This window comes from Dunckerocampus dactyliophorus, chromosome 2 (assembly GCF_027744805.1).
Source record: "Dunckerocampus dactyliophorus isolate RoL2022-P2 chromosome 2, RoL_Ddac_1.1, whole genome shotgun sequence".
In the NCBI taxonomy this organism is placed as follows: Eukaryota; Metazoa; Chordata; class Actinopteri; order Syngnathiformes; family Syngnathidae; genus Dunckerocampus; species Dunckerocampus dactyliophorus.
This window is the reverse complement of record NC_072820.1, coordinates 50078626-50106012: the sequence shown is the minus strand read 5'-3', so window position 1 is coordinate 50106012 and position 27387 is coordinate 50078626. Positions and strand designations below refer to the sequence as shown.

Sequence of the window (27387 nt, the reverse complement as noted above, 5' to 3'; positions counted from 1 at the left end):
AATGACAATGATTGGCCAAAATGTGCGGGCTGATTGCATGGATTGGACAAAGTTGTGAGGTTGAATTGGCGCGATCACCACACCAGGACATCCGGGAGGGTCTGGTGGCGGTTAATGGGGTAGTAAAAAGTTTGATTGACAGGTCAGTGACATGCAGATGTGTGACACGAGGGTTTCGCTTGTGATTCCCACCAGGAGATGACAGTCAGAGGGAGTCCCGGCCGTTCATTTTGGACGATGATGTGCAACCGTCCAATGGCAAGACCATGGCCCTGTTTGAGGTAAGACTCAACCGACACGAAGACAATCTGCTGCTTTGGTTGGACACGACCAAATGAGAAAAACAGTTTATGAAAACCCTGTGAATATTTTCATTCATCCAAGTCATTGTATTGTAAGAGCATTGTATCGACCCAAACTGTTCCGGTGGTCTTAGACCATGTTTCGCCTCTCATCCGAGCGGGCTTCATCAGTTCTTGCTCAAAGACTAGGTGGGGCACGCACCAGTCCGTCGTTTCTCCTTTCGTCCAAGCACTGGCGTACGTCCCACCTTGTCTTTGAGCATGAACTGAGGATGAACTGGTGAAGCATGCTCGGATGAGAGGCGAACGGCGTCTCAGGCAACCTGAGCAGTTGTCTTCTCAGGGCATTGATTGGATGGCAAACGGGCAGTTCAGGTTGCCTTTTCGCCTCTCATCCGAGCAGGCTGACCCACACCAGGCGAACCAGATAGTCTGACTGGTGTGCGTCCCACCTAGTCTTTGAGCAAGAACTGATGAAACGTCTTCTAAGACAACCTGAACAAGTCCAGCTGCCATCCAATCAACGCCCTAAGAAGTTTCTCATATCCATCGTGTTGCCTGTCTCTCTGCAGGAGGAGATGGATAGTACCCCCATGGTGTCGTCGCTTCTAAACAAGCTAGCCAACTACACTAACCTGACCCAGGGTGTTCGAGAACACGAGGAGGCTGAAGATGGGCTCAGAAAGGTTGCTGTCATGGTAGGTACTTTCATGCCATCTAATTCTTTTTTTCTTTTTTCATTCTGATTTTTTAAGTTCTACGTAACGAGCTGCATCACAAAAAAGTCTGAGACAAAGGTTTTGTGGAGGTTTTATGAGTGTTGTAGTTATCTACCAAGTGGTTTGCATCTTCTTGTGTAGCCTTGTACTTTTGTCCATGATGTCTTCTAAGAAGAGCAGCGAGTGATACCTTCACGCCTGCCCTCTGCAGGTTGCTGCTGATGTCGCTATCGGTTGTTTTTGGCTCTGACAATGTTTCTGTCATCTCCTGCTGATATATTCGTTGCGCTCCCTGTTTCATGTCTGTTACTTTTTGTACCAGCGGCTTATTTCTTCTTCAGGACATTCCAAATGATTGTGCTGGCAACAACCAATGATTGTGTCATGGTTCTGACTGATTTTCCATCTTTTTCTCAGAGTCACAATTTTCAGCCTTAGACAGCTCTCTGGTTTTCATGTTGTTTTCACCTCTAAATGCAGTATACACAGGCAAAACCTACCCTATCCTACTCATTGCTATTTATTGATTGAATAAGCAAGGTAATAGGACGCACCTGGGCAACAAAATGGGTGGGTTCTAACAAAAGGTGCTATCTTCTAAGTCAGGGGTGGGCAAACTGTGTCCTGCCAAGCTTCTTAATCCGGCCCACGAGGTATTTCCAAATTCCTTTTCTTAAACCTTTAACATGGAAAGTGCAGCCGGCAACATGACTTGCTGTGCTGTTGTGGCTCGCTTGAGTCGCCAAAGTAGTCAGATGCACTCCGTAGCTTATACAAAAAAGCGTTCCAAACAACACAACACAACACGTCAACACACGACGCACAAAGTAACCTACCTACTGCACCACGTGGGAATACAGACAAGTATCTACGCGCAATACCCATGCCAAAATAACACCCATATATTCCCGCCGCAAGGCATGCTGTGTAGCTCGCCGTAGTTTTTCTCCCAACATTTTGACGTGTTTGTCGCATTTTTGCTTGATTGCAAAATATGTCGAGGAGGTGGTCAGAGAAGTAAACAAGGAGGAGTTAACATACTCTTGATGTCTAATGTTTTATTGTTCATAGTTGATATTATTGTTGCAGCTGGACTGCCCAGCATGCCTTGCGGGCGTTTGGAAGTAACAGTTGTAAGTTAAGTGTTGTGTTTAGCGCTCAGTTGTTGTTCATCAAAGTAGCGAATTTACAGTGTGTGATGCGTTAACTTGCTGTGGATGTGTCGTGTTTTCGTTTGTTTGCACCGTGAGCGAGCATGCCGTTCTGTTTGATGACATCTATGCATGGACGGCCCCTCTGCCAAATCTTTGAACCCAATGTGAGTCAACAAGTTTTCCCACACCTGGAAAGAAAAGCTGATCTTTGTGTTGTGATGCCAAACCCAAGTGTTTTCAGTCTAAAGCACAAATACAGAAACTGACCTCACTGTTGTCACTGTTTTGTAAGGCACTGAAGGTTATGAAAAGAGTTTTGCATTTCAGTCGCATTTCTTGACACTGCCTCTGTGCAAATGGTCTGGAGTGGCTGTGAGAAAGACCGGAGTCCTCTGAAATGCGGCTTTGTTTAGGGGGCATTGATGCCGTCTTGCTAAATCCCGCCTCCTGAAAGATAGCAGTGTGCTTTCTTTGAGCGTCTCAAGGTCTTGGGTTTCAAACTCCAGCGCAGGACACGCAACGCAAAGGGACCTAAGGACGTAAAGGGGGAGATCAGCCACAAAACAGGAGATGTGGGAGATTTGGAGGTCTACGTCGAGGCCCTTGCAGCACAGACAACTGAAGGCCATGGAGAAAGTGCACAACAACTTTATTATTACCACTCGAAAAATGGTATGTACAGTTTGGCTCGGTCGGAGGAGTAGCGATGGCGGGGCCGTGGTAGTGTCTGCCTTAAATGACACCGTGTCATCCATTTCCATGAGGGCCGCGGTTCACAGCGCGCATATAGACAACACCTAGAGGTAACCTACATACTGTAGGTGCATGTTTGTGGGGATGTGGAGGAGGCCGCAGTGCACACGGACACGTGCCAATGGAGATTCGAAACTGAGATGTCTCGAATTGGAGGCGCGCTAAGCACTATTCGCCAAATTTGAATTGAAGTGCATTTGTAGTTGTTGAATGAGTGCTTTCTCACAATAATGTGCCTCAATACTCGTATTTTCAGCCTAATTCAGATACGTTCCATAAATTCCTACTGCTCCTTTAATATTGGGCCGTTTCTATTTTTGGCTTCACAAATATTTTCACTGGTCATTAACTGAATAGAGTGGATCCCCCATTTGACCACGAGTGAATGGCGAAAAACCAATTGATACGGCCATCAAAATGTCTTATTATTGACACACGGTGGCCTAGTGGTTAGCATGTTGGCCACACAGTCAGGAGTGTGGCGTTCATGTTGTCCTGTGCGTGTGCGTGTGTGGCTCTTCTTTCCTCCAACGTTCCAAACACATGCATGTTAGGTCGACAGGAGACTCTAAATCGGGGGTGGGCAAACTTTTTGACTCGCTGGCCGTATTGGGTTCAAAAATTTGGCGGCGGGGCCATCCGTACATAGGTGGCATCAAACAGAACGACATGCTTGCTCACGGCGCGAAAACAACCAAGCGAAAACGCAACACATCCACAGCAAGTTAAAGCATCAGATGCTGTAAAATCAACACCTGAGCGCAAAACGTAACACCTAACATAAAACTGTTGCTTCCAAATGCCCGCAAGGCATGCTGGGTAGGCCAGCTGCAACAATGATATCAACTATGAACAATAAAACATTAGATATCAAGAGTATCTCAACTCCGCCCTGTTTACTTCTCTGACCACCTCCTCGACATGTAACGTTGGGAGAAAGAGTACCACAAGCTTACCCAGCATGCCTTGCGGGTGTTTTTTGGCATGGATATTTCTTTGTATGCCCACACAGTGCAGTAGGTAGGTTACTTTGTGCGACGTGTTGTGTTGTTTGGAACGCTTTTTTGTACAAGCTACAGATTGTACCTGACTCTTGGCGGGCCTGATGTGGCCCTCGGGCCACAGTTTGCCCACCCCCACTCTAAATTGTCCATAAGTACAGTATGAATGTGAGTGTGGTTGTTTGTCTATATGTGCCCTACGATTGGCTGGCTACCAGTCCAGGGTGTGCCCCGCCTGTCGCCCAAAGTCAGCTGGGATAGCCTCCAGCCTGGGACAAGCGGCTTAGAAAATGGATGGATGGCTGCCTTTAACTGTGAATGTTGAATTGCCTCATGTTATCATTATTAAATGAGAAACTCTGCTTCAAAATTGACAGAACAATTACATTTAGCAAGAAAGAAAGGTGCCTTTTGGAGTTGGTTTTAAATGATTATCATTATTTTTTAAAATATTTTTTTCTATAAAACAATTGAAAATAAAATAATTAATGCAAATAATAAAAAATACAAAAAAAGTGTTTTTTAATGTGCATTATTTCCAGGCTTTTGCAGACCACATAAAATGATATGGCGGGCCGAATGCCGCCCCCGGGCCTTGACTTTGACACCTGTGGATTAACTTTACCTCCAGAAACGTCACTTTATATATAAGTATATAATGTCTACGTGTTCACCACTAACCAATGATGATGTAAGATGACCCAGTCAGCACGTCACTATGGTGGACTTTGTAGGAACACTGGTACGTTATTACCACGTATTCATAAAGTAGGGGAGTCAAATTCAAGCATTAAATGCGATTAATTAATTTCAGTCATATTTAGAGCCTTATTTTTTTAACCACATTAATCTAAGTTTTTAATCTTTAATTTTACTGTTTATATGCGATTATTGTGAGTGGCCTTTTTTTAAAATCCGTCTCCTTGTGCGCGTGTTGGGGGTGGAAAACTATAGTCAGTCACTCCCTGAAGTGGACATTGATTGGCTGTCGTGTTTGGGCTTGTTTAGCATCAGCTAATAGGCTCCGATTGTAGTTGGGAGGGCAAGGTGAGCAGCGGTGAGGAGGCGTGAAAATTGGAGGTGCATGTGAGAGTTGTCGGCCCAATGAATGGGGAATTTACGTTTGAAAAACGCTCCGACGGCGCCACCGATAAAGGTAGAGTGATACGTCGTCTTTGTAAGGAGTTTGCTCACCACCGAAGAAGCTCAAGTTTAGCCTACCATGTCGACGCAAGGCATCCAGTTGTGAGTGATGTTTTGTTTGTTACTATATCAATGTTTTGATCTGCCACAATAATCTAATGAATTTAAACAAATATACCTCAAAGGGAGGACTTTTCTCAGCAATTTTTTAGGTGAGATTAAAAAAATAGATCAATTAGTCACAAATCATACTTAATTAATCTTTTTTTTTAAATCTTTTGACAGCACTGTTATAAAGCATTACTGGCTTATGGTAAATTAAATGCTTTTTCTGTGGCAAACATGATTAGAGCCCTCTAGACATGAAATAACACCCCTATAGTCGTCCTTACACTCCTATTACCCAATATAGAAGACATAATTAGAGGAAATAAGCCATTTAAGACAGTTTACCTTGTCGGGGAGCAGAATCGGTGGTGGGCAGGAAGTGATGTGGGGGAGTTCAGAGTTGAGTTTTAGCTCGTTGTGGCCTGTCGTATTTAAACCTGCTCCTTACTTCATGGCTTGTGTTTGGATTTTAGCTCATTTAGCCATTTTTCTGCTTGATTGCTTAATTTGGGTGATGTACAATTTGCTTAAACATGCATATTTTAGGGCTAATAATAGAGCGTAGTCACCCACAAAATGGTGTTTTCTTGCTTCCTCAGGTCCCCCAAATGGGAACGTTCATCGGCGTGTACCTGCCCTGCATGCAGAACATCCTGGGCGTCATCCTTTTCCTGCGCCTCACCTGGATTGTGGGAACGGCGGGGATCCTGGGGTCGTTCGCCATTGTGTCCGTTTGCTGCGCTTGCGTGAGTAATTCACCGCCTCATCAAACAGCACGCGTGCAGAGATGGAAGGATGAGAGGGGTCGTTTGACTGAATTTGCCCCCCCAAATAAATTGGTGTCAGCACTGATGTCTGTGCCTGGCCTTTGTGGGTTCAGGCAGAAAATTATCTTTATTCACCACTTCAGTAAGTACGTCAGCAGCTCCAGGGGGCCAAACAGAGGGACGAGTGTTTACTTAGCGCTCATGTGATGTGATGCGAACAATCTGCACTCCACACGCCGACTGTGTTTACCAACGATGATGCATGACGCCTAAAGAGAAGATGAGATAAAGTACACATGTTGTCAATGCAGTGCTTTGATCATAATTCTCATCTCCAACGACTTGTTGATGACCACACCGTTTGTGCACTCGATACAAAACTCCTGACAACGTGAATGTCGTTCTTTTGAAGATTTAAAGCAGAGGAGTGCACTGCCAAAGTGGCTCAAATGCAGTGGTGTGGAGAAGTGCCTCCCCCCTTCCTGATTTCTTATTTTCTGCATGTTTGTCTCGCTTAAATGTTTCAGATCATCAAAGAAATGGAAATGTGGTCCCTGACAACACAACTCAACACAAAATACAGTTTTTAAATGAAACTTTGAAAATGAAAACAACAAAAAAGTGATATTCCCTCCCATTAAAACAGAACTTAAGTGAGATGAATTGAGATCTATCAGTGTGGAAAAGGTTATAACGCCATTTCTAAAGTTTTGGGACTCCAGCCAACCACAGTGGGAGCCATTATCCACAAATGGCCAAAACATGGAACTGTGATGAACCTTCCCAGGAGTGGCCGGCCAACCAAAATGACCCAGACAGCGCAGCCACGACTCATCCGAGAGGTCACAAAAGACCCCACAACAACATCCAAAAAACTGCAGGCCGCACTTGCCTCAGTTAAGGTCAGAGTTCATGACTCCACCATAAGAAAGACACTCGGCAAAAACAGCCTGCATGGCAGAGTTCCAAGACCAAAACCACTGCTGAACAAAAACAACATTAAGGCTCGTCTCAATTTTGCCAGAAAACATCTTGATGATCCCCAAGACCTTTGGGAAAATACTCAAAAGTTGAACTTTTTGGAAGGTGTGTGTCCCATTACATCTGGGTTTCAGAAGAAGATCATAGCAAGAGTAAAATACGGTGGTGGTAGTGTGATGGTCTTCAGGACCTGGAAGACTTGCTGTGATGAATGAAAGCATGAATTGTGCTGAAGGAGAATGTCCGGCCATCTGTTGGTGACCTCAAGCTGAAAGCAACTTGGGTTGTGCAGCAGGACAATGATCCAAAACACACCAGCAAGTCCACCTCTGAATGGATGAAGACTTTGGAGTGGTCTAGTCCAAGTCCTGACCTGAATCCTATTGAGATGCTGTGGCATGACCTTAAAAAGGCGCTTGATGCTGGAAAAGCCTCCAATGTGGCTGAATGACAACAATTCTGCTAAATTCCTCCCCAGCGCTGGAAGAGACTCATTGCAAGTTATGGCAAACGCTTGATTGCAGTTGTTGCTGCTAAGGGGGGCAACCACTTATTAGCTTTAGGGGGCCATCACTTTTCCACACAGGGACATGTAGCTTTGGATGTTTTTCTCCCTTCATAATAACAACTTTCATATAAAAACTGCATAAAGTGTTGGGTTGTGTTGTCATTGACTAATATTTACATTTGTTTGCTGATCTGAAACATTTAAGTGTGACAAAGAAATCAGGAAGAGGGCAAACACTTTTTCACACCACTGTAGCTGGGCTTTGTGCTCACCAAAACCTAAATTCCCCCCCAAAAGTTAAATGGTCCAGCGAAGGTGGTTATCAACTTACTTAGTCATGTCAGTGCACGTTGAAGTAAAACGAGGAGTTTGACGTCATGTTATTCTACTTCCATGTAAAAATGGAGCGATCCCATGGCCAGTGTATTTTAGAGTTCGGGTTCATTTTTCTCCAGGTTACCCAGGTTTCCTCCCACATTCCAAAACATGCATGTTAGCTTCATTGGAGACTCTAAATTGTCCATAGGTATGAATGTGAGTGTGAATGGCTGTTTGTCTATATGTGCCCTGCCATTGGCTGCCGACCAGTCCAGGGTGTACCCCGCCTGTCGCCTGAAGTCAGCTGGGATAGGCTCGAGCATATCCGCGCAACCCTAATGTAGCATAGAATATGGATTGATGGATTGATGTTTTCATACTTTCCTGCCATATATTTCACACGCTGTACCTCGCCGTGACCGCTAGATGGCAGTGTTGACATGGTTTGTGACAAAATAATAAGCCGTGCCGCGTTCCATGTGCTCCTAATTTGGACTGTATCTCATAATTATGACTTTTTATGTCATCATTTTGTCCTTTTTCTCATAATTACAATTTTATCTCATAGCGTCCACTTTTTATCTCATAATTTGGACTTTTTATCTCATAATTGCGTACTTTTTTCTCATAATCAAGGCTTTCTGATCTCACAGTTCGACTTTTTTTCTTATTTTATAATTGTGACTTTTAAATCTCATAGTTTGGACTTTTATCTCTATGACGTTTTTTGGTAATTTTGAATTTTTATCTCGTAATTGTGACTTTCTTGCCTCATAATTTGACTTTTTCTCATAATTAAGACTTTCTTGTCTCATCATTTTAACTTTTGATCTCATAATTAGGACTTTTTATCTCATAGTTATGACTTCAAAATCTCATAATTATGACTTTCTTATTTTATAATTGTGACTTTTAAATGTCATAGTTTTGACTTGTTATCATACTTTTGACATTTTATCTAATAACTGGATTTTTTATCTCATAATTTTTGAATTTTTATCCCATAATCATGACTCTTACCTCACAATTGGACTTTTTTCTCATAATTAAGACTTTATCTCATCATTTCAAATTTTGATCTCACAATTTGGACTTTTTATCTCATGATTATGACTTACCATTGGGATATGGCTTCCATACCTCAGAGTGCTTATTCCTCCAGCAAATATTGTAATATAAGAATAATGTAATGTAAGAAGGGCTGAGCACTCACGCGAGGACTGCTTGGCCGAATAAAAATTTCATATTGCATTTTTTTCTTGATGCTCGGCTGAAAAAGTGAGCAAATGCGGCGTATCCCCTCAGGTGAGCATCTACTGTATGTCCCCGATGGAGACTTTCGTCAGGGAACGCTAGCGCATCAGTGTGATTTTGAAAAAGCCCCTCCTGTCGTCGTGCTGCCCGAATTGTTCTTGCTCCGCAGGTCCACCGGCTTCTCAACAAATGCCGACACCACCTCCGAATGAGTTGCACGGTAAAGCAGCGGTTCTTTCATCGTCGACTTTAAGCTGAAGGTCTGTACATAATGAGCTAAAGCGAAGTTAGTGTGGTGACATAGCTGCTGTAAAAGAAAGCCACCGTCGTAGTACAGGCAGTCCTGGATTTACACTCAACGGACCTGGCAGTGCACCCCTCAGGTCATGTGTGGTGATAATCACATCCCTTATTTGTAAACAAAGACTACTATTGAAACGTGGTTGTCCCCACGGGCTTTGCGTCATCAGTGGACGTGTAGGAGTTTCAAGTGGGTAGTTGCGTTTGCTGCGGAATAAAAACGGTCAGGGAACAGTCCTTGTTTTGGAGCAAGGGTGATACCAAAGCGTACACATGCTAGGGGTGCTGGTAACGTCCTTGTTGAGCGTGATATGGATTTCATTCTACTGGCCGGTGGCACACTGTTGAAATATTATGAAACAAGAAAAATGGCAAAACAAGCTTTGCTTAACTTAGCTTAGTATTGTATTGTATTGTATTTGTACTTTATTTATCCCACAGCAGGGAAATTCACTTGTTACAGCAGCAAGCAAGACACACAAGTAAAGAATACATAGTGACTACAACATGGTTCAGGTGGTGCAGGTGTTGTAGAGCCTGACAGCGGTCTGTATGAAGGACCTGCGGAACCTCTCCTTCTTACACCGTGGGTGTAACAGTCTGCTGCTGAAGGAGCTGCTAAGGGAACCCACAGTGTCATGTAGCGGGTGAGAGGTGTTGTCCATGATGGATGTCAGCTTAGCCAACATCCTTCTCTCCCCCACTTCCTCCACTTGGTGGCCCACATTACTGACTTGCTAAGTACAGGCCTACTTCCCATTGAATAAAAAGCTGGTTAGTCCAGCTTGTAGTTTGCATTTAGCGTCAAGTCAGTGGGGATAGCATCCAATAAGGATGGATGGATGGATGGATGGATGGGTGGGTGGATGGGTGGATGGGTGGGAACCTAACTCGCTCTTTCTCTCCTTGCAGACGTTGCTCACAGCCATATCGATGAGCGCCATAGCAACCAATGGAGTGGTCCCAGGTTTGTTTTTTTAGTACAACTTTGCGCAAAGAGCCATATCACATGAAAACACTGGAAATGTTTCCTAATATTAGGTACAGTTAATGAATGAGGCATCAGTCCCTATCAGTGGTGGGAAACCTTTTTGTCACCTTTGATAATCCCAAGAAAGCAGAAATACACTCCTGATAAAAGTCTTAAGAGCAGTTGAAAAATGTCAAGAATGTACATTTTGCCCTGTTGGATCTTAAGGAGCTTCTAAGTAGAGCTTCAGAATGCAAGAGGAAGGAATGGGAGGGAGACAAAAAAGCATTCAAGTGAAATAGGCTGGTCATCGCACAGCCTTTAAAAGGCAAAATGTTGGCAAAAGTGTGTATTGAATGTGATTTAGTGTCAGGTGTCACACTGCTGTGATCTCTTGATAGCAAAGGCAAATAGCTTTCTCTCTTGTTGAGCTGCATAAGCAAGGCCTCTCGCCATTGCTGCTGAGGTTGGATGCAGTAAGGCAGTCGTTTCAAACTTCTGAAAAGCATCCTGAGAGATCGTGGAACAAAAGAGTCAAGTGGTAGACCCCCGTCAAGACACGGGACCATCCTCGGCCCAAAAGAAGGTTGTTACTGGTGCCGAGTGCAGTCTGACAACCATCAGATGCCATCTGCCAGAGAAGAAACAACATCTTCAAAGGCCTGGTCTCCTTCAAGGTTTGGAATTTGCAGGAGAGTACCAAACATGGGACATTGAAAGGTGGAAGAAAGTTTTATTCTCCCTTGACGGTCCTGATGGCTTCCAACGTTACTGGCCTGACAAGGAGATCCCACCTCAGATGTTTTCCACCACCATGATCCTTGAATGGAACAATGGAGCTTCATGTTGTGCAGGGACGTCAAACGGCAGCCGGCTATGTGGAGATGTTGCCTCACGACTGAAGGCCCTCGTCTGTGTGCTAATGACTGGCCTCCACGCAAGAGGAATAAGCTCACTCTTTTGGACCATCCTGCGTGTTCCCCTCATCTAAATCCAATGGAGAACATTTGGGGATGGATTTACAAAAAAGGACATGAGCTCCAGACAGTGGATGCCCTCCGTGAAGCCATCTTCACCACCTGGAGCAACATTCCCACTAGCCTCCTGAAACACTTACCAAGCATGCCCAAACCCATTTTTCACCTCATGAACTAGAATGGCACAGCTCCTCTTGACTCCTTTTTATACATTTTACTTCTATTTTAGCGGGGTTTGACTTTTTTAGCTCGCTTTGTCTCACTCTCATGTCTTCTTTTTGCATTTTGAAGCTCTACTTAGAACCTCCTGAAGATCCAACAGTGCCAAATGTACATTCCTGACATTTTGCAACTGCTCTTTAAGATTTGGACCAGGAGTGTATTTGCATAAACACAATTTTACATCCAATATGTGTTATACAAAGTAAACAACCTTTGAAAGAGAAATGAAAACATGAACCATAAAAAGATGAATATGTTGATGGTTTATTATCTTGTATTTATAAATGATTAGGACTTATGGTGAATGACGGGTTTTCTTCTGAAATGTTTTTTTTTTTTTTTTACTCAGTCATCAGTATTTATTTGTGGAAAAAGAATTGATTCCCAGCCTTAGTGATGTGATGCTTGTCATTTGAATTGTGGAACTCTAACCAAGATAAGTTTCTCTAAAGCGGGCGGCTCCTACTACATGATCTCCAGATCACTGGGACCAGAGTTTGGTGGAGCAGTGGGTCTCTGTTTCTACCTGGGGACCACCTTCGCTGGATCCTTGTACATACTGGGCACCATAGAGATCCTCCTGGTTTGTGACCACCGTGGAAGTTACAGACGTTGGAGGGTTTTTCTGAATCGTGTACTCTTCTTCTGCTGCCTCCCCAACGGCAGACGTACATTGTTCCTACAGCGACGGTGTTCGAGGCTACAAGTGTGGAAGGTGAAGGCACAGCGGCGCTAAACAACGTGCGTGTCTACGGGACGTGTTGCCTGCTTCTGATGGCGCTCATTGTGTTTGTCGGGGTAAAGTACGTACCCACGGTGATACACGAATGTACCGTGGTGTGAAAAAGATTTCTTTTTTTTTGTTTGTCACACTTGTTTGTTTCAGACCATCAAAGAAATGTAAATATTAGTCAATGACAACACAAAATCCAGTTTTGAAAAGAAACTTTTTATTGATACATAAAAAAATCCAAAGCTACATGGCGCCCTCCGTTAAAACATAACTGAACTGAGATGAATTTAGATCCATCAGTGTGTAAAAGGTTATAACGCCATTTGTAAAGCTTTGGGACTCCAGCCAACCACAGTGAGAGCCATTATCCACAAATGGCCAAAATATAGGACGGTGGTGAACTTTACCAGGAGTGGCCGGCCAACCAAAATGACCCCGACAGCGCAGCCACGACTCATCTGAGAGGTCACAAAAGACCCCACAACAACATCCAAAGAACTGCAGGCCTCACTTGCCTCAGTTAAGGTCAGAGTTCATGACTCCACCATAAGAAAGACACTGGGCAAAAAACGGCCTGCATGGCAGAGTTCCAAGACCAAAACCACTGCTGAACAAAAACAACTTTGCCAGAAAACATCTTGATGACCCCCAAGACCTTTGGGAAAATACTCAAAAGTTGAACTCAGAGACTTATTGCAAGTTATCACAAACGCTTGATTGCAGTTGTTGCTGCTAAGGGGGGCCAACCACTTATTAGCTTTAGGGGGCAATCACTTTTTCACACCACAGTACATGAACATGAACGCACATCAACCTGTTTGACTATTTTGTGCCCTCATTGGTGAAGGTATGTGAACAAACTGGCCCTGGTGTTCCTGGCCTGTGTCATGCTGTCAATCATGGCCACCTATGCAGGAGTCATCAAGACCGTCATCGAACCACCAGAGTTTAAGTAAGACATCTCATTACGTACAGACCGATACGGTCTCTCTGCCATTCATTTCTACAAAGTGATTTGAAATGTGTCATCAAGAACAGATATGATAATATACTGTATGGTATACTGTAGTAGTGCGTACTGGACTGCAGTATAAGTGGCATTTATCAGTATTCATGATGGAGCTATCATCAGTCACCCCTCGCTACATTGCAGTTTTTCTGAAATGTTTTTCGAAATGATCGCTGTTTTGTGGTTGACTACAGCCTATTATGAAAAATGGAACACTCAGCAGTAATTTTACAACAACAAAGTCAAAATAAGGTTTTAAAAAAGTTGTAATTTAACGAGAAAAAGTCGCAATTTTACAAGAATAACGTCCTAATGTTATGAGGAACAATGAAGTCATTTTAGTAGCATAAAACATGATCTGTTTTAAAGTGGTAGTATTATGAGAAACCAACAAAACGACAAATAAAGATGTCATTTTTGGAAAATTAGCTTGCGGTAAAAAGTTCTAATGTTACGAAAATAAAGTCAAAATATTATGGGAATAAAAAGTCATCGTTTTCAAGAAGAAAATTGACAAAAAGAAAATTGAAATAGTTGGAAAATTGAAAATAACAACAGAAATAGAAAAAAGAGCTCTAATTTTAAGGGGCGGGGGAAGTAAAACATTTGGAGGTCACAATTTTTAAGAGAATTTGGAAATATTCATTTCATATTATGGCATGGAATATTGTGGTAATCATAGAATTCTGGTAATATGAGGAAAAATAATATCATTTTAGTAGCAGGAAGTTGAAGTCGTATTATCATGAGAAACAAATACAACAAAATAAAGTTGTACATTTATACATGTACAACATCAGGTTGGGGAAAAGTTACAATATTCTGAGAATAAAGTCAAAATATTCTGGGAATAAAGTCACAGTTGGAAAATTTAACGTTTAAACATTTTAACGTGCCGCTTGCGAATTAGTGAGGAAACGGTCTTTCTTTGGCAGAAGCCAATCACGAGCTACAAGGGAACCATTGGAATTGGCAGGAGGTCATTACTTATTTTAACGGTAAAATCATCACGCAGCAACTTAACACACCAAATTGTAGCTAAGAAATACAAGACAAGTACCAATACGAATTTAGAATGAAAAAAAATGGCTTCCCATCATGCATTGCTTCCCAGCAAAGCAGTTCATTCAGTTGCAATGATTCATTCAGCTGCCTCATGCACGGTTCCCTTGTAGCTCGTGATTGGCTCCTGTCAAATAAAGAGCTACCTGGTGCTCACGGACTCCTGCGCGCCACAATAGGCCGTGGACGCGTGCGGCTTATATATGTACAAATCTGTTTTTTCTTTGTGGGTACGACTTAAACACCCGTGCGTCTCGTACACCAGAAACTACGGTATGTCACAACAGGCGCAATAACTATCATAACAACAGCCATAGCGCACACAACAAGCTAAAACTCTACTCTGAACCCCCGACGTCACTTCCTGGCCGGCACCCAGTCTGCTCCCCTACAAGGCAAACTGTCTTAAATGGCTTATTTTCTCTGATTATGTCTACTACGTATATTGGGTAAGTGCAGTGTAAAGGTGACGATAGGGGAGCCCTCTGTTTCATGTCTAGAGGGCTCTAATGTTGTTGATTCTATGCCATAACGAGGATAATCTTCCATTTATAAAGAAGGAATCCTACTTTGAGGAAATTCACTTATCAGGGTCGGGTCTGGAACCAATTAAGCGCAATAAAAGAGGGACTACCGGACATGAAATTCACAAGAGAAGAAGACAAAGCCGAAGGAATGTCTAACTGGCGTGTTGTATCGCCTTCTTGTTTGTACTTCAGTGTTTGTCTCCTGGGGAATCGGTCTCTGACCAATGAGAAATTTGAAGTTTGTGCCAAGACTGAGGTTGTGAACAACAAGACCGTGACCACCCAACTGTGGAGGCTTTTCTGTGACAGTGAACATCTCAATGCCTCCTGTGATGAGTACTTCACGCTGAACAACGTCACGGAGATAAGAGCGATCCCGGGACTCCTCAGTGGAGTTCTCAAAGGTGAGGGTTGCGGAATTCCGAATCGTATTCGCTTTGTCGTCGACTATTGACCTCGTTTGTGTCCGTGATTCTTCAGATAACCTGTGGGGCGACTACGGTCCAGCTGGTGCGGTAATCGAAAAGAAAAGCCAGGGTTCGGTACCAGCGCAAGACACGTCCAATGATATCTACAAGCCCTACGTCTTCAATGACATCACCACCTACTTCACGCTGCTGGTGGGAATATACTTCCCCTCCGTCACAGGTGAAGTCTTCATGATATTATTGGAGGAATCACACACGTGCACGCACTTAGTATGTGCTTTTTTTATCCGTTGCAGGTATAATGGCTGGCTCCAACAGGTCGGGCGATCTAAGAGATGCCCAAAGATCCATACCGTTTGGAACCATAATGGCCATTCTCACCACCTCTTTCTTCTGTATCCTTTCATAGACTCTTCAAGTAAACACAACGATATCAACAATATCAACCACGCAGATATTTACCAAAATAAATAAAAGTCACTTCCTTCATCCACAGTCCTTATGAGAAACATGACCACACTCAGAGTATTAGGGCCACATTCCAAAAAAATAACCGTTGGAGATTTTCAAAATAAATTAGTAAATTTACAAGAATAAAGTCGTAAATTTATGAGGAAATAAAGTTGTACATTTATGAGGAAAAAAAGGCGTAAATTTACGAGAACAATGTGAATTTACAAGAGTAAAGACATACCGTAAATTTCCGAAAAAGTCGTTAATATTTGTTCTCGGAATCTCATATTATTTTAATGTGGACCACATTAAGAAAAAAATAATAATTGGAGATTTTGAGAAAAAAGTGGTACATTTACGAGAATAATGTGGTACATTTACAAAAAAAGAAGTAGTACATTTCTGAGAAAAAAGTTGTAAATTTACAAGAAAAAATTCATAATGTTACGAGAATAAAGTCGTACATTTATGAGGAAAAAAAGACGTCAGTTGACGAGAATAATGTGAATTTACCAGAATAAAGATATACTCTAAATTTCCGACAATAGAGTCCTTAATATTTATTCTCGAAATCTCACATTATTTTAATGTGGGCCACATTAAAAAATAATAATAATTGGAGATTTTGAGACTAAAGTGGTAAATTTTCAACAATAAATTGTTCATATTTATTCTCGAAATCTCACATGATGTTATGTGGGCCACATTTAAAAAAATAATAATAATTGGAGATTTTGAGGAAAAAAGTTGTAAATTTACAAGAAAAAAGTCATAATGTTAAAAGAATCAAATTCTAAATTTATGAGGAAATAAAGGCGTAAAATTTACGAGAATAATGTCAATTTACGAGAACAAAGACGTACATTTCCGACAATAAAGTGGTTAATATTTATTCTCGAAATCTCACATTATTTTAATGTGGGCCACATTAAAAAATAATAATAATTGGAGATTTTGAGAAAAAAGTGGTACATTTACGAGAATAATGTGGTACATTTACAAAAAAAAGTAGTACATTTCTGAGAAAAAAAGTTGTAAATTTGCAAGAAAAAATGTCTTAATATTACGCTAATACAGTCGTAAATTTATGAGGGGGAAAAAAGGCGTAAATTTTCGAGAATAATGTGAATTTATGAGAATAAAGCCTTTAAATTTACAACAATAAACTTGTTCATATTTGTCCTAGAAATCTCACAGTATTTTAATTCTCCGTCGTAACAGGCACTCGTAAATGTACCACTTTTGCCTGAGACATCTATAAAAAGGGGGGAATTATGTGACCTTCGGCCTTGGGCAAAGGTAATATTAGGACTTTTTTTCTCATGTTTCACGTAAGGATTGTGGATGATGTGTAAAATTCCCCAAAAAGTGCAGCTTTCTTTGAAACTATCCAACTTATTGCTGGGTTGTAACTTTCGCCATGACGGCGGGGGGCACACAATGACCATGACCACGGACAAACTCAGCATCTTTGTCCAGTGTTTGGCAGGTTAATATGAATAACGGTGGATGGCGTTGAAGCGATTTGCTCCAATTGTGTGAGTTTGAATGGTGTGTTGCATAAAGACATGAAATAGTTGACAACGGCCATCAAACAGTCGAAGCTTATCTTCCACATCAGACATAATGAATGTAGCAGATGATAGTAATGCTTTAGCATGTCTGTCTGCATTCCTACACTGTTTCCGGGCTGCTGGAAGCCCCGCTTCCCCCCACACTTCCCTGTTTTAGCCGGGGTGCTGATCTGGAAGCCAGGAGAAGTCGAGTGGAGGCACTTCGCCTGTCCGCCTTTGAGCCTTCATGGGATGGCAGGGGTAGGGGGGCGGCCCGAAAACAGTGCATGTATGCGGCACTTTCCCTCTGACGAATACAAACACACATAATAATTGATTCCAGTGATAAGTCAATTTGAGTGTAGAAAACTTGTTTCCGACCTTCTAAATCTGTTTTTAACTTTATTAGAGCCCTCTGGATGTGAAATAACACCTTTACACTCCTATTACCCAATATAGTAGATACATAGACATAATAAGAGAAAATAAGACATAATATAGACTCATGTTAACATTGGGAGACTCCCTTGTTGCTCCTTTTTTTAACTTCAAGGACGTCTTGCGATGGCTAATGTAACATTACTGACACCTAGTGACCAACGTAGAATACTACGTATCAATGTGTCTTCAATGCATTTACTGACTGTCTTATATTTGTATTTTTGTTCATTTAGTGATTTTTAGGCTTGAAAATGCTTAATTTAGGTCAAAAATATGTAAGATTTGCTTAAACGTGCTCATTTTTGACCAATAATAGGCCGTAGACACCCACAAAATGGCGTGATTGAAAGCGCGATGTGGCGAGGGATGAGTGTACAGCTCCGTCCGTGTAAGCCCGTGACTACAGCAACCGGATGTGACGTCACGTGCAAACCCAGTGATATAAGGATGGCTCCGCCCACAACGATTTCACCTTCATTTCACTGCCAGACATTTCCTGTGTGCTCTTGTTTGGCGCTTGTATTGAGGGAGTGGTGCTGAGGGACAAGTAAGTCATTTCCTTTCCAACAACACAAGATACTGTCATGTGTGTACTGGTACTGTGTGTATACGGGAGTAATATCACCAGAAGCACAGCTACATGTCATGTGACACCACCTTGGCTGTAGGTTTGGGGACTCGGTGAGGAAGAATCCCGTCATCGGTGTCCTGGCCTGGCCATCACCTTGGGTGATTGTGATCGGATCGTTTTTCTCCTGTTGTGGGGCGGGGCTTCAGAGCCTCACCGGCGCCCCCCGGCTGCTGCAGGCCATCGCTCGTGACGGGATCATCCCATTTTTACAGGTCGGGGGTTTTATTTTGTTCAAGTCCCTTGTGTCACACAGTAGTAAATATTTTAGCACACTTACGTTTGATAAAGATTCCGTGTGGAACAAAGTATGGCTGATAATACTGTAGCAGCCTGTCTTCTTGAGACGTCATCTGTACTTCTGTGTAGAAGGTGTCGGACGTTTCGCTCCTCATCCGAAGAGCTTCGTCAGCAAACTAATAAGTGCTGGTAGCTTAGGCCTTAAATACAGTAAGAGTGGGCGGAATTGGTGTGCCAACACCCTCCTCCTATTGGTTCGTTACACTAAGCCTGGGCGGAGCAGTGGTATAATCCTATCCTGTTATTCACACCTACGATAAAAGGGAAGTGTCGCTCCCTGAATTGGGTATGAACGACTCTGATACTGGCTAGTTAGCATCTATTGTTCTGGCTCGGCCCTGCCTTCACCTCATTTGCAAGACTAAGAGCTGTGGGTTTTGGTCTCAGTAACCTGCTGAACACAGGGTCCAAATTGAACCTCAAACCACCATTCCGATTCAATGATGGGTTCTGTTGTTTGACAAAAATAGCTTCCTTTACTCCTCTTTCAAACCATCTGTTTTCTTTGGCCAAAATCTTTACCTCGCTGTCCTGAAAAGAGTGATTGGTAGCTTTCAGGTGTAGATGTACTGCTGATTGAGGACCACTAGCATTGTCCCTGCGATGTTGATAAAGCCTTTTTTGGAGCATTTGCTTAGTTTCCCCAATGTAGTGCTCTTTGCATTCCTCATCTTTACACAAGGAAGGGTTTCCCCTCAGACCCATTGTCTGTAGCATTGACTCTACCACGTACAATGTAGCGAAATATGTAAAAACAGTCTTATCCCCATTGGTAGGCAACACTGATCATCATATAGAGAACACAAAAGGGTTTGTGGCGAGCATCAAAGACCTCAGATTGGAGCCAGAGGAAACTTTGGTGTCTTATGATGTGACTTCACTTTTCACATCTGTCCCCACCTCAGCAGCAGTCTCGGTGGTGAGGAAGAGACTGCTCGAGGACTCAACTCTGCATCGGAGAACAAAACTTAGTGCTGACCACATCTGCCAATTACTGGAAATTTGCCTTAACACCACATATTTTCAGTTTAGAGGGAAATTCTACAGACAAATTCATGGTTGTGCTATGGGCTCACCAGTCTCACCCATAGTGGCGAATCTGTACATGGAAGAGATGGAGAAACAGGCTCTCACATCCTTCTCAGGGACAAAACCAAGGCACTGGTTTAGATACGTGGATGACACCTTTGTCATAATCAAAAAACAAGAAATTCAGTCTTTCACAGATCACATCAATGCGGTGGACACCAATATCAAATTTACTCGCGAGGACACTAAAGAAAACCAACTAGCCTTCTTAGACTGCAAGGTAATTATAGGAAAGGACAGACAGCTACTTACAGAGGTCTTTAGAAAGGCCACACACACTGACCAATACCTGCTTTTTGAATCAAACCATCCACTACAACATAAACTAGGGGTTATTAGGACCCTCCAACATAGAGCGGAACAAATACCAACTAGTGCTGAGGGAAAGAAAAAGGAGACACAACATGTCCAGAGAGCGCTCTCAACCTGTGGGTACCCACGGTGGGCTTTTAACAAATGTCAAAAGAAGAGAGTAGGGAAAGAAACCCAAAAGCCCACAGAAGCAAAAAGGAGAGGAGTGGTAGTCCCTTATGTAGCGGGGGTCTCCGAAAAACTCCAGAGGATCTTATGGCAACACAAAATTCCTACCTATTTCAAACCAGTAAATACCCTGAGACAAAAATTAGTGCATCCTAAAGACAAGGCTCCAAACCAGAAACAGAGCAATGTGGTCTATTCCATCCACTGTAAAGATGAGGAATGCAAAGAGCACTACATTGGGGAAACTAAGCAAATGCTCCAAAAAAGGCTTTATCAACATCGCAGGGACAATGCTAGTGGTCCTCAATCAGCAGTACATCTACACCTGAAAGCTACCAATCACTCTTTTCAGGACAGCGAGGTAAAGATTTTGGCCAAAGAAAACAGATGGTTTGAAAGAGGAGTAAAGGAAGCTATTTTTGTCAAACAACAGAACCCATCATTGAATCGGAATGGTGGTTTGAGGTTCAATTTGGACCCTGTGTTCAGCAGGTTACTGAGACCAAAACCCACAGCTCTTAGTCTTGCAAATGAGGTGAAGGCAGGGCCGAGCCAGAACAATAGATGCTAACTAGCCAGTATCAGAGTCGTTCATACCCAATTCAGGGAGCGACACTTCCCTTTTATCGTAGGTGTGAATAACAGGATAGGATTATACCACTGCTCCGCCCAGGCTTAGTGTAACGAACCAATAGGAGGAGGGTGTTGGCACACCAATTCCGCCCACTCTTACTGTATTTAAGGCCTAAGCTACCAGCACTTATTAGTTTGCTGACGAAGCTCTTCGGATGAGGAGCGAAACGTCCGACACCTTCTACACAGAAGTACAGATGACGTCTCAAGAAGCCTTTTCCTCGATGGACAACTCCTGTACGACTGAGAGCCTACACAGACGTGTAGCAGCCTGTCTTCATGTCTGGTAGTATTAGCTTGGAAGTATTACTGTAAGTTGTCTAAATACCATCATACTTTGTTTGTTCTGGCCCACCACAAATACAGTACTTTTGGACCGCCTCAGATATATTTGGTGCAAAGTAAGAATGCGTCATGGCCAATGATGCGAATGACGCGAGACACTGAATGTTCTGTACGAAAACGTGTTGGCGCTGAAGGAATGAATGCGATGCTTGATGATGCTTGAAAGTCGTCATTTTGGCTCATCAATGCTCTTCTTAGATTTTCGGTCATGGCAAAGCCAACGGTGAGCCCACCTGGGCTCTGCTGCTGACAGTTGGCATCTGTGAAATAGGAATCCTCATCGCTTCCTTGGATGACGTGGCCCCCATTCTGTCCATGTACGTTCATATTTGCACATTTTAAGACCAGTTGGAAAAGTGCAAGAGTTTACATTCGGCACCGTTGGATCCTAGGGAGGTTCTAGGAGCAGCTTGGGTCAGCAGTTTATGGCAAACAAGCATGACAGTGAAATAGGCTGTTTAAGACCATAGTGCAAAAAAACAAAACAACCCCCCCAAAAGTAGAAATAAAGTGTTAAAAAAGGACTTTGGGCATGCTTGATAAGTGTTTCCAGGAGGCTAGTGGGAATGTTGCTCCAGGTGGTGAAGATGGCTTCACGGAGGGCATCCACTGTCTGGAGCTCATGTCCATTTTTGTAAATCCATCCCCAAATGTTCTCCATTGGATTTAGATGAGGGGAACACGCAGGATGGTCCAAAAGAGCGAGCTTATTGCAGCGTTGTCCTGTTGAAAAAGCCAGTCATCACCACACAGACGGGGGCCTTCAGTCGTGAGGCAACATCTCCACATAGCCAGCTGCCGTTTGACGCCCCTGTGCAACCTGAAGCTCCATTGTTCCATTGAAGGATCATGACGGTGGAAAACATCTCAGGTGGGATCTCCTTGTCGTTGGAAGCCATCAGGACCGTCAAGGGAGAATCAAACCTTCTTCCACCTTTCAATGTCCCATGTTTGGTGCTCGCCTGCAAATTCCAAAATGGCATTTCCTTCTTAAAAGCCTTCTCTGGCAGATGGCGTCTGATGGTTATCGGACTGCACTCGGCACCAGTAACAACCTTCTTTTGGGCCGAGGATGTTCCCGTGTCTTGACGGACAGCCAATGGGATCCTCCGGTTCATTTCTTTGAGTCTACCACTTGGCTGTTTTTGTTGATGTTTTTCAGAAGTTTGAAGCTACCGTCTTAGTGCATCCAACATCAGCGTCATGTAGAACCCATCGCGTTCAAAGAGAGAAAGCTTTTTGCCTTCGCCATCAAGAGATCATGACAGAGTGAATGCCTGACACTAAATCCCATTCAATCCACGTTTTTGCTAACATTTAGCCTTTTAAAGGCTGCGCTCTTCGACTTTGGATGAACAGCCTGTTTCACTTGAGTGCTTCTTTGCAATAAGTTGCTTCCAAACACTTTTTGTCTCACCCCCATGTCTTCTTTTGGCATTTTGAAGCTCTACTTAGAACCTCCTTAAGATCCAACAGTGCCAAATGTACATGCTTGCACCTTTTCCACTGACCAGGAGTGTGTTTGTTTCTTTTCCACAATGAACGTCAACGGCAGCCATGTTGCTTGTGTCACGTGTCCACAGGTTCTTTCTGATGTGCTATCTCTTTGTCAACCTGGCCTGTGCTGTTCAGACTCTGCTGCGAACTCCCAACTGGAGACCTCGTTTCAAGTTCTATCACTGGTGGGGGCATTTCTCTGCGGCGAACGATTTTGTGAGTTATCTCAAAACTCCTGACAAATATGCTTGTGCCTTCACGTACGTCTCCCAGGACTCTGTCTTTCTTCGGGATGAGTCTGTGTCTGTCTCTCATGTTCATCTCCTCCTGGTACTACGCTCTGGTTGCCATGGTGATAGCTGGCTGCATCTACAAGTACATCGAGTACAGAGGGTGAGTCCAAGGGCTTCACGTCCCGTCCTTAACCCTACCCTAACCCTAACCCTAACCCCAACCCCCGATGAAATGGTTTTCTTGTTTTTATCATGGAGCCCAATGGCATAATTACAAAGTCTTGACAGCAATTTACTGTCCCGCCCCCAGAATATTGTGGGCCTTTTTTAAGATGCCAGATTTTGCAATTTTTCCCAACAATTGTTAACACAGGCTCCTGGTCCTTGAGCTAGGAGATCTGCTGTAGGTGGTCCTTCCACAGAAACAATGGTGGTGTTGTGTTTGCAGCAAGTCTTCCCTCAAAGGAACAACTCACCAAATGCTCCGTAACCGCGTTTCTCCACGGTCACAACACCAACTGATCAAGTATGAAGTGAGGCCTTGATGTGTAACTTGTCCGCAGGGCGGAGACGGAATGGGGAGATGGGTTACGAGGGCTGTCTCTAAATGCAGCACGCTACGCTCTGATTCGTCTGGAGGAAGCCCCGCCACACACCAAAAACTGGAGGTGAGTTGCTGGGCGGCGCATCACCTCTCTCCATAGCGTTGCCCAGTGCGGTGGAACCTCGCGTCCGCCCCGGTTAGCATGCTTTTTGGTTAGCGCCATGTCAGTGCGGAGCTTTTTCGTCTCCAAATCTGTCAATTTCAGATTCACCGTCTTAGATTTATTTCACGGTGGGATCGATTGAAGCTAAAAGATTACATTTAAGGGAGACGTCCCGATTGATCACGGCTTCTTCCGAAGATGTCTTCTCAATTTCAGCTTAGAATCATCCTTATACGGGCCCCACCCCCTCAGGTCAAGGAAAGGGGGTCTTTCAGATCTCCACTTGGGTTGCGTTACCATGGCAACACATCCTGTCCTGGCTCCGCTGGTGCGTTTCCGCTCATAAATGCCGCCTAGCCGCCCTAGCGTTGACTGCATGTGTGATTGTGTGCGACACTTGAAAGTCGAGCATTTCCACGCGTATCCTTTGCTACAATACTTATAAGTCATACAACACAGGCAGTAGCAAAACCAATATATTCGTTTCATCAAGTGTATGTGTGTGCTAGCAAGGGGGTGTGTAGTTAGCATGCTAAAATACAACTCATTCATCTTTTCAGTAGAAAAGTTTCCCGGGTTTGCGTGCATTCTCCGGTTAGTGTACAATATGGCGTGCGTTCTTAATTGAGTTATATATTAGCATGCTAAATATAGGCACCCTTGCTAGCACACGCATACACTTGCTAAAATGAATATATTGATTCTTTTCTACTACATTTCTGTGTGCTAACTGCTAACTGAGTTGTCTCCCTTTTTGGAACGGCTTTTTGCTTCAATCAGTCACACTGTCAAATAAATCTAAGACGGTGAATCTGAAATCGGCAGATGCTTGCTTGGTGAGTTTTGTTTTGACGATGAAATGATTCCACGCTAACGTGACACGCTGCGTTCCTAATGTACCTTTTTCAAATCACAACACATCCTTCCTGTTAGCATCCCGTTAGCTAGCTAAACAAAACGGCGACGGGAAACGGAAGTTACGTCGTGACGTCCTCAACGAGTGACTCTCCAAAATGTTAACTGGCGAGATCCACCGACGACGTCTTGTTTTCAGTCACATCAACAATGGCGTCTTCAGTGAAGGTAAAGTAGTGTTCATTTGTCATGATTTCACATGGGAAAAGGTGATTCAGTTCATGTCCGTTTCGGTTAGAGTCGAACAAACGAATAAATGACGCTGACCAAGGTTCCACTGTGGTGTGATTGTCACCAATTCATTCTTTTTCTTCATCCAGTCATGTGTTGGTCTTGAAATGTTACTATCCTGCTGATCCCCTCCGAGGTCCTGCGAAGGTGGAGCCAATCCCAGCTGAGTTGGGGTGTTTTCAAACTCCCTTTCTGTCATCTAAATGGACTTACAGGCATTTTGTCAGCACTTTGGTGGATACACGTTCAAGTGTCACAATACTGTAGTTCAAATGAAGTTGTGCTGGGGCCGCACGGTGGTCTAGTGGTTAGCACGTTGGCCAATACAGTAACAGTCTGGAGATCATGAAGACCTGGGTTGGATTCTCCCTTGGGCGTTTTCATGTGGAGTTTGCATGTTCTCCCCGTGTGTGTGTGGGTTTTCTCCGGGTACTCCGGTTTCCTCCCACATCCAAAAATTCATTGGAGACTCTAAATGGTCCATAGGTATGAATGTGAGTGTTTGTCTATATGTGCCCTGCCATTGGCTGCCGACCAGTCCAGGGTGTACCCCGCCTCTCGCCCGAAGTCAACTGAGGTAGGCTCCAGCATGCCCCGCGACCCTAAGGAGAAACAATGGAGAAGGAGGAGAAGGAGAAGCGGCAAAGAAAATGGATGGATGGAAGTTGTGCTGTGCAAAAGTGACACAAAATGACACATAACTAAAAAGTACACATTAGCAAGATTTGACAAACATATGAAACCTATCTCCCTAACCACCCTATAAAACTAATCCCTAACTCTAACTTTAAAGCTAACCTTAACCCTAACACTAATCCTAAACTATGCCTCACCCCTGTACCTAACTCTAATTTTAACCCTAACCCCACCCCAATCCTAACCCTAAACCTAACCTAACTGTACTGCTAATCCTAACCCCAACCCCTAACCCTAACATTCTAATCCCAACCCTAACCCTAAATGTAACTCTCATCCTAAACCCCAATTTTAACACTAACCCTAACTAATCTAATCCTAACCTAACCCCTAACCCTAACTCTACCTTTAATCCTAACCCCATTCCAACCCTTAAACCTAACCTAACTCTGATTGTAACCCTAACTAATCCTAACCCTAACCTTCTAATCCTGCCCCCTCCCCAACCCTAACCCTAAATGTAACTGTAATCCTAACCCTAACCTTAAGACTAACCCTAACTCTAACTCTACACCTAACCTTGACCCCCACCCTTAATCCTAACCCTAATTCAAATTTGCAGAGCCAGGAAAGAATCATAACGGCATCATGAAGAAGTAGCCGTCTAATGAACAAAAGATGGACACACACAATTTTGGCACCAAAAAGTCCCTTTGTGTCTTTGGTCCAGGTCATGTGGGCGTGATCGGTGTCCGACAGGAAGCGTTGTCTTTCTTCCTGTCGTCCTGGTCAAAGTTAAAAAGGAGATCCCAGCACATATGTGCCATTTTTCCCAGAAGACATGTCATGCAAAGCTTTTGTAACGTCCCCAAGAGAAGCAATCATGTGGTTTTGTCTCCCCGCAGGCCCCAGCTGTTGGTGTTGTGCAAGCTGGACTCACGCCTGGCCGTCAAGCATCCTCGCCTCCTCTCCTTCACCACACAGCTCAAAGCAGGAAAAGGACTCACCATCGTCTCTTCTGTCCTGGAGGGAACCTTCATGACCCGAGGACCTGATGCCAAGACCGGAGAGCAGGTTGGACGCTTTCAGTCCTTAATGTCACCCAGTCGCCAGGCGTCCCACCTGTACGCCAGTCATCGACTTAACGACTGCCGTTTTGCACCACAACAGAGTGAAAGCATTGTTGCGTGGCCGCGCCGCCTCCTTCCAGGTTAAATACTTGGGAGCCTGCACCGCCCCCCCACAATAGGGCTGTCCCACCTAGACTTTCAGCAGGGTACGGTGCCCAGTTTGGATGATTTGTTTTGCTAAAATCCCATCTTTTCCGGGGGGGTCACGTAGTGAAAAATTAGTGAAAAATGAAAGGGTGCAACTTTGCCACTTTGATATTTTATATGCCAACAACCTATACGTCATATTTCCCCCTCAGCTTTGTCTTAAAGGTGAAAAAGCACATGATTATCATCACACTTGCTCGTTTTTTCTCATTTTCTCGTAAAATTGCGTCTTTTTTCTTCATATTTTGGCTTAACTGTCATAAAATTACAGCACATTCTTCTTGTAAATCTTCCTCTTGTGATTATGACTTTTGTCCCATCACATTTGGACTTTATAACTTTTCCCTTAACTTAATGTTCCAAATATGATAAAATATCATATTTATAATATAATAGAATAAATATTTAGTTTGTTGCTCATAAGTCTAGTACTTTAAAAAAAGTCTTTTTTCTTGAATATGTCAACTCAATGCTACGAAATGAGGTAATTTTTCTCATAGTGTATTTCATTTTGTTCTTGTCATAATATTCTTCTCATCATAACTCCTATTTCATTTACTTCTTGTTATATTAAACCCTGTTTTCTGTTAACATTTTGGCTTTATTCTTGTAAAATTACTGTTGGTTCTTCCAAGAAATGGCACCCGGGCCACACTTTGCACACCCCGGTTTTATGTCGTTGTTCACATTACGACTTGTAAAAGTCGGGGAAGTGACACGCATGCGCAAATCA

General features: G+C 43.3%; 2 protein-coding genes across 3 annotated transcripts in view; both read left to right on the top strand.

The window, feature by feature from the left end:
* Nucleotides 1-27387, top strand: part of LOC129172664 (solute carrier family 12 member 7-like) — a 52192-nt gene that overhangs the window by 14867 nt on the left and 9938 nt on the right. For both annotated transcript variants that reach the window (XM_054762635.1, XM_054762626.1), the window contains exons 4-20: nt 196-281; nt 875-1000; nt 5780-5926; nt 10221-10275; nt 11930-12060; nt 12144-12280; nt 13058-13162; nt 15001-15212; nt 15289-15456; nt 15533-15631; nt 18173-18230; nt 18352-18526; nt 21357-21475; nt 22742-22840; nt 22929-23048; nt 23452-23556; nt 26283-26451. In XM_054762635.1, the coding sequence (XP_054618610.1) occupies nt 196-281; nt 875-1000; nt 5780-5926; nt 10221-10275; nt 11930-12060; nt 12144-12280; nt 13058-13162; nt 15001-15212; nt 15289-15456; nt 15533-15631; nt 18173-18230; nt 18352-18526; nt 21357-21475; nt 22742-22840; nt 22929-23048; nt 23452-23556; nt 26283-26451 (2111 nt within the window). The remainder of the gene's footprint in view (nt 1-195; nt 282-874; nt 1001-5779; nt 5927-10220; nt 10276-11929; nt 12061-12143; nt 12281-13057; nt 13163-15000; nt 15213-15288; nt 15457-15532; nt 15632-18172; nt 18231-18351; nt 18527-21356; nt 21476-22741; nt 22841-22928; nt 23049-23451; nt 23557-26282; nt 26452-27387) is intronic.
* Nucleotides 25164-27387, top strand: part of col15a1b (collagen, type XV, alpha 1b) — a 106109-nt gene continuing 103885 nt past the window's right edge. The window contains exon 1 of the mRNA XM_054762517.1: nt 25164-25178. The gene's annotated coding sequence lies outside the window, so the exon portion shown is untranslated. The remainder of the gene's footprint in view (nt 25179-27387) is intronic.